Source organism: Eriocheir sinensis, chromosome 48 (genome assembly GCF_024679095.1).
Source record: "Eriocheir sinensis breed Jianghai 21 chromosome 48, ASM2467909v1, whole genome shotgun sequence".
Taxonomy (NCBI): Eukaryota; Metazoa; Arthropoda; class Malacostraca; order Decapoda; family Varunidae; genus Eriocheir; species Eriocheir sinensis.
Genome location: NC_066556.1, coordinates 272,709 through 280,518, shown reverse-complemented (window position 1 = coordinate 280,518; position 7,810 = coordinate 272,709). Strand labels below are relative to the sequence as shown.

The 7,810-nt window shown below is 45.2% G+C and overlaps 1 protein-coding gene across 1 annotated transcript in view; it reads right to left on the bottom strand.

The window, feature by feature from the left end:
- Nucleotides 1–2,327: 2,327 nt before the first annotated feature.
- The window catches only part of LOC126981422 (microtubule-associated protein futsch-like), a 38,139-nt gene continuing 32,656 nt past the window's right edge, over nucleotides 2,328–7,810 (bottom strand). Inside the window, 1 exon segment of the mRNA XM_050832430.1 lies at nucleotides 2,328–7,738. Within this exon segment, the coding sequence (XP_050688387.1) occupies nucleotides 7,569–7,738 (170 nt within the window). The 3' untranslated portion in view covers nucleotides 2,328–7,568.

The following is a 7,810-nucleotide window of genomic DNA, read 5'->3' as shown; positions in this document are numbered from 1 at the left end:
AATGAAAAAACGTAAATCCTGTAGAGACTTGCGATGCGCTGTGCGTGTTCATGATGTGTTCATCGTTCGGCCTTTCAGTCTCCGGGGCGGCCGTCTCGATCCCCGGATAGTAAATTATTGAAGAAACATTACGTAAGGCAGATGCTTTTCATGTAGTCTGGCTGCAGCGCTGCCGTTAACGCAGCCACAGAAACAGTAACCTTTCCCCGCTGACATAACAACCTGTCGCCGCCGGATGATATATTGAACTGACTGTTTCTCCCCAAAAAGTTATACTCTGACACAGTACTGCGGTAAATTCACTTTGCTACTTTCGTTACATTCTCAGTTAGAACCACTATCATCATGTGAAGATAAACCAACATTTTTTGCCCAGAAATTAATTGTCCGAGTCTTTGGAACATACCGCTCAGGTTATCCAAACTATATCCAGAACTTCAAACGTTGTCTGCGAGGACTGTGCTCGTGTGTGATCTCATAAGTTCACCTTACAGCCAATGCTTTGTGAATTTATAGAAAATAAGAAACAGGTGGGATACTAGCATAAGAAAGCCAGTTTCAGTTATTTGTATGGTTCAGACTTGAGCTCGCAGGTGTGGACTCCAAGGTGTGACTCCAGTACACCAGTAACCTATAGGTAGGCGGGCATCCCCTTGTGAAGTCCTTATCATTTGTACTGAGAAGGAAAAAGAGCAAGCATTATTAATTTTCTATCCTATTTATATGTTGGCCTCTAGATGCCTGTATGAACGGGAAGCTGTCATGCTGCGCCACTGTCTAGCCTTATTGATGACCCGTCTGCCGTTGTAAGGATTGTGATGCCGGTGCCGAGATGATGACAGGAGAATAGACGGTGAAAGATGTAACAGGTATCGCTCGAGCCAGTCTGTACTTATCGAATGAATTGTGTTGCACGGACACAAAGTGACGCGCAACCCAAGTAAAGAATGGTCTGGGAACAAGTGTCTCAACAATAAGTAGTAGTAGTAGTAGTAGTAGTAGTAGTAGTAGTAGTAGTAGTAGTATGAATATGATTAGTAGTAGTATTAATGTTATTATTGTTATCATTATTATTATTACGATTATTATTATTATTATTATTATTATTATTATTATTATTATTATTATTATTATTATTATTATTATTATTATTATTATTATTATTAAGGTCCATGAAAGGGCACAAGGGAAACAGAAGTCCCCTCGATGAGCAGACATGGGTATGAAAAATAAGACAACGACAGTAATGTCAGACGGAGAATAAATAGAACGGGGGTGGGGTGGGGGCGGACAAAGATTCTCTCTCTCTCTCTCTCTCTCTCTCTCTCTCTCTCTCTCTCTCTCTCTCTCTCTCTCTCTCTCTCTCTCTCTCTCTCTCTCTCTCTCTCTCTGTCTCTCTCTCTCTCTCCCTTCCTCCAAATCCCTTCCCTTGGTTCGGCAGCAGAAGCGTAATGGAAAGACATTGTTAGTATCTTTAATGTTTGCTGAGCCATCATCTGCCTCACCCTTATCCTTCGGAGTGTGTACTGATGGGCGCCGAGGCCTCTCATCAATCATCTCGCCTTACCTGTCGCGGCGCTCCAATTCTCCTTCGTCCTTCAACTCCGCCTCCTAACGGGTCCGTGTGAAGAGTTCCTGTTTGTTTATCCTTCTCAGCTGCTTTCTGTTGTCTCATTGGGGGGGATAATATCAGTTCTTTGTGGTTTATCTATAGGAGTAGTGGCAGTAGCAGTAGTAATAGTAGTAGTAGTAGTAATAGTAGTAGTTAGCTTTCCTCCTTACTCTCCTTGTTCATGGATAAGATGTTAGAGATTTTGTTTGTTCATCTTTCCTCATCGTTTGTTGCTGCTGTTGTTTGCCTTGGGTGTGGTAGTATTACTGTTATGAAGTGTGCGGTTTAGTATTTCTTTTCCACCTCTCTTTCTTATTTTCTTTGTCCATTAATTAGATGTTAAGTGCCTTTGTTTGCTCTTCCATTCACCAGCTTTGTGTTGTTCCCCTTGGGCATTGCAGCATTATTTCCATGATGCACGAGTTTTTTTTTTTTTTTTTTTTTTTTCAACTCATCTTCTGTTAATATTTTCTGCTCACTGATTAAGTCTAAAGGCTTGAGTCTGAGATTTGTTTCCCATTGCCTTCTTCACTTTTTCAGCATCTTATTCATTGTGTTCCTAATATTACACTTGCTGATGTGAAGGAGGTGACAAAAACTGAGTGAGGAAAAGAGGAGGAAAGCAATTAGCGATCAGTGGAAGATTTAAAAAAAAGTAGGAAGGACATGTAAGGAAAATGTTTGGGGATATTTAAAAAAAAATGAAACTCAGAAACTTTCATCTACTTTTTAATGTCACATGATTTCCCATACATATGCGTAATATTAGTGACAAGGCCAGCGATTATGAACCCAAAATGAAGGTTCAATAGGGTTTATTTTCCCATTCAAAAAGTAGTGAAAATGAACCGTAATGAACTTGTATGTAAGAGCCAAAATAGCCAAACAAGTCACATTGGTAAGGTGTCAGCAGAAATAGTTGTATCTCTAGACTTCTAATTGACTTTATTCATTTTTACTCTCTCTTTATTTATTTAGTTTGACTAGAGGGGGAATAGGACGTGGAGCGAGAAGCGTTAAGCAGGCGGCTACATAAGGCGCTGTGTTTTTGTTTCTAAAAGGGCGGTGGGGCTGGCCTCCGCCCGCCTCCGTGCTCAAAGACAGACTAAGCTTCGGCGGCGTGTGTGTGAAGCCTAGAATGCCACTCGTCCCCTTCACATGAACATGTTCAGATGTAAACTACATCTTTGTCTCTCCACAGAGGAAACAAAGCCACCGAGCTACACTTTCCGAACAGCTGAAAGGATCTCGAGGGGCATTCTGGAATCAGCCTTTTAGCATCGAGTGAATTCTAATGGATCAGCTATATTGAGGCCGTCGAAGCTTAGGTGTTCTACATTTTTTTTTTTATGATTTGACTTTTTTTAACTTCCTGTTTCCTCAGTTTCCTGATGTTTCAAGAGACCTTAAGTTGCCGTTGCTCGCGGTGGTTGGGAAACGCGTAACAAATGTAATGAAGCTCTGATTGGTGATGCATTTGACGCTCATACGCAGCAAGAAGCGTTAGGTAGCGAGGGAAGTGCGTTCCTGCGTTTAGATGTGCCTTTGCTGACGAAAGTTGAAGACAAACTCCCATGTTACACTCCAAAGAGCTTAAAGAAAGATAAGCTTACATGAGTCTCCGAAAACTGCGACATAATGAAATGGGACATGCCACCCAGAAGCCTTCAAGGAACACCAGAGAACGTAGGAGTGAGGGGAGGAGGCGAAAGCATGTGTTTGGAGATGAATGGAGACAATAGGTAAATCCTTAGCCGAAAAAGAGATGCGAAACTTGTCTGAAGAGAAAAAGACCAAAGAGGGGTTACGTTATAGTTAGGGAGGGGGCAGGGGAGGGCACGGGAGCAGTCGAAGTAGGAGCCCCACTCGCCCCTGTCCACCAAAACACAGCCCTGACGACGCGATTCAGGCCCACCCCAGGGGCATACCCAGCATGGGCCAGGGAGCGGCTCTGCGACACACACACACACACACACACACACACACACACACACACACACACAGGCACACAAACAAACAACGGACGCCTTACAGGGTGTGACCCAAGTCAGTAATCCCGCTACCATGACGAGGGGAGGGCCAGGTGATTGTTATGAATGCTGTCTCGTGACTTAATACACACAGCCTTTCCCACCCAGGGTCAGGTTGTAGCCTCGGACTTCAGCAAATAATTTTCTTGAGAAGTTAATTAAGCAGACGGCGTCCGTGTCGACAAGAAGTATTATCGCAGAGCGTTTCCCCGGACTCCCCGCGCGGGGAGGCAACCTTTGCCAAGCGTCCCCCGAGGTGACCGAACAATATCGTCAATATATATAGATATAGATATTTATATATATTTATGGATTTTTTTTTCTTTTTAACACACGACAAAGTGCACAGGCTAGGTATGATATAATAATGCCTGGAAATAAGGAATTACAAGAACTTCTTTCTGAAGACCCTGAAACGATGGGTTAATCGAAGAGGTTGGCGGCCCTGGTACGGTGACGCGAAACTCAACACGCTATTGACGAAAAGGAGACATCATGGTCGGAATGCTGCCGTTCGAGGGTCTTCAGAACGTTCTTTTCCCAAAATTGATTTTTTGTGAACATAAGTTTCGATCGCACTGGAACAACGATGGCTGACAGTTACGCCTAAGAAGCCGCTGCACCGTACAATCCTTCATAGAGTGTTTTGTTTACTTCCAATTGATCACAAATGCTATATTATTGTTTCCACTTCTCGCGGCACCACATCACGCAATGTAACAGCTTAAACGTAGATGATTATCATATCACATGTTGAATTTATTCCTAATACAGATAAATTTGAGGCAAACAGCTCCTAGCACTGGGAACAGCCTAGGATGGTCTTAGTGATAATAATAATGGCAATAATAATGATGCTAATAATGATGATGATTACAGTAATGACAATAATAATAGTAATATTAATAATCATAATATGAACAATAAAAATGGCAATAATACTAATAATAATAATCAAATGAGAATTGCAACGTCGTCTTTTTCTCTCTCAGTCAGACCACGAACCAAATGCAGCACACTCACACTGAGATAACACAGAAACGTGTACAATGAAAAATAATACAATCGCTCCTTGTGACTTAATATTGGGTTAACAGTTTGAAGAATAGATTATCGTAGTACTGCAGTCCTAAAGTCTTTCTTGGCTCCCTATTCTGTGACATTGGGAAAAAGCAGTTATTTAATTTATTTATCCTTTATCAACTTTAAATACTTTTTTTTTTCTTTCATTGAAGCGCCCTTGTTAAATTATTGCCAAGAGGCTCTAGCGTCAGCTCTCCAGTCCACCCTAAGCTCAGGGGCAAGAAGGCCATTCGATTGCCGATAAGAAGCACCTAAAGCGATCAGATCACATATAATAACACCTGAAACTTTTTTTTATGTTTTTGGGAGGGTGGCGGGGCGGCGGCGGTGCTGTGGCGGCGTCATTCCCCTCCCTCCTGCCGCCCACACACCAGGCAGAGGGTCGAGGGTCGAGGCGACGCCGCCCCCCCGCGGCGGACCAAGCCCCCGGGGTGTGTTAATGATGGTATAGGTTCTCTTCGGCGCACGTGGATCACCCCAGGGACGCAGACGACCGCCAGGGAGCGACACCTAGTCATGAGTTTCTGGAGTGTTACGATCCTCTGCGGCGTTGCGAAGGGAGGCGCCATGCTTGTCGTCACCGTCAGCAATGTCCGTTTTCTTCCACTCCTTTCCGTCTGCCATGGCCTCCCTAGGTCGGTGGGCAGGACAGGGGAATGACTCCTCTAACTGCAAGAGACACGACCAGGTGGCGAGCGGAGGGTGAGGTCTTGTTGGGTCCGGGCACGGCGAATACTTCCCGCTAGCTATTATCATGTAGTATTCTAGGGTACCACTCCCTGCCTAGCATTATATTTTCTTTCATTCACTCATTCTTTCGCTCTACTGGCAGTTGACCTCAACTAACAGGTCAGATAGTGAGATTCACTAAACAACAAAATATATGTATGTGTATTTATAAATATCGTCTCATGTGCCGCTGATAGTGTCTCCCGGAGGTTTAGGAGGCCCCCGCGGGAGCTGTGAACGTCCATCGTCCCTATTTTTTCGATCAATTTCCATCAACCCGCGGCAAGCCCCATGCACAGACCTGGGCAAAGGGACCACCCCCATGGTCGTCTCCGCCTCGTCGCGGCCTATGCATGGTTCTTTAGGCGCCGCGGGACCCACTACAAGCACCAGTGTGTCTCCGGGAAGGAGCGTTCAGCGTGGCTCTCCCGCGGGGCCACGATGGCCTCTCACCGCCACTCAGCCCCTCCGGTGGAGTGGAAGGAACGGCCGGCGTCAGAACGCGACAGTAAAGGCGGGAGATGAGGGACGAAGCGGAGGAGGAGGTACTACTGAAGAAAAACAGTACTGACGAGCGCACACACACACACACACACACACACACACACACACACACACGAGCACGCAAACAATGTGCACACAGCCGTACAGTCAGTAAGCTTCCAAGGCCGACACAAGAACAGTCTCTGAGCTCACGACCGACAGAGGAAAGCAAGCTCGGTGTGTCACTACCATCACAGCGGGGTCATGTTTATCATCATGATATAAATAATTATTTAGAACTATGGTGTGGTGGTTACGGGTATGGTGGTGGCGGTGGTGGTGGTGCAGGAGGGTCACTCACTCACTCACTAGACGCCCTCACTCACTCACTCACGCTCCTGATGCGTCGCTCTCTCTCTCTCTCTCTCTCTCTCTCTCTCTCTCTCTCTCTCTCTCTCTCTCTCTCTCTCTCTCTCTCTCTCTCTCTCTCTCTCTCTCTCGTGGAAGATTATAATTGAAGGTCTGCGACTCAGTCTCACCCGATAAAAATATTTCCCGATCTCTGCTCAGCGAAATATATAAACTACTAGTATACAGATAACAAAGAATTTCCTAAATGTTCTTTCGCTCTCGCTCTCGCTCTCTCGCTCTCTCTTTCTCTCCAATAAATATGTCTTATCATCTATATATCAGATAACTGCCACTCTTGGCTTCATAGTGCTTTCTATTTTACAAAATGAGCAAATACCCCATACTTTTCTATTATTTCACTTAATTCATTAAGTCAGCCATTGCTCAAGTCCCCACAGGGGTGATCAATACTTATCACTGACGAAGTGGCTGACGAAGTACGTAATCTCGAGACCCATTGTAGTCAAGGACGTATCGAAGAGTTCATGTATTGCTTCTCCTTGTCGAAGGTGAGTGCGTTCGGTTCAGCTCGGGAGGAAAGTCTGTGCGTCGCGTCGTAGGACAGTCATGTGGGCTGCGTCAAGCGTCATATGTGGAGGGGGGGGGAAGAAGTGGCCTCACCCAACTGTGCCACAAGGCCGACTGTTCCCCAGGAGTACTGCACACACTCGCACACACACAGTATAGTTTGACAAATAAGTCGATCTAAGTTAATTCTACCGTACGTTTAACTACTGACAGTGACACAGCTCTCGGTAATAACAGCTAAAAATGTTATCTTCTGTTTTCATCATCTTAGTTATCCCCATCATCGTGTTCTGTCCATTTCGAGGTTAATACAACAATCCACCATCAGTCTAGCAGTGTTCTTCCTTCCGTTATGAAGTGGCTACATGATGGAAGGGAAGAATCTACAGCAAAATACTTAAACCCCTTCAGGAGCGCACAGGGGCAGTAGAGTGGCTCGCTGGAGGTCTAGGAGCAACTACCGTAAAAGTGAGAACAAAGACGGCATGTTCGGAGCTCTAAGTTGTCATGGAAGGCAGCAGGGAAGAGGGACAACCTGTGAGGTGTCCCCGGAGATGGCTCTATTGTGTAGTTCTGGCGAGTTTTGGGATAGTAAGGGTTATTTTTCGTGGGTTTTGAAAGGTATGGTACTACTGGTAAGTACGTTAAGTTGGGCGGCGATAGCTGTGTTGAAGTTTGGAAAATGAAGGCGTTTAGAACTCGAGGCGATAAGCGTTGCAGCTGGTCTCGTGGTCTTGCAGGTTAATAGTGCAGCGGGAGGCAGACGGGGCGAGGTCGATCTTGTTGGCAATGAGCGCGTCTTCGTTGGCAGCGACCCAGTAGCCAAGGGCGTCAGTGTCGTAGGTGGGAATGATCGTTACTTCTGCAAAGGAGAGGAAACCACTGTCAGCCAAGTTAAGTCATATAAATAGGATGATTATATTGCCATCAATTT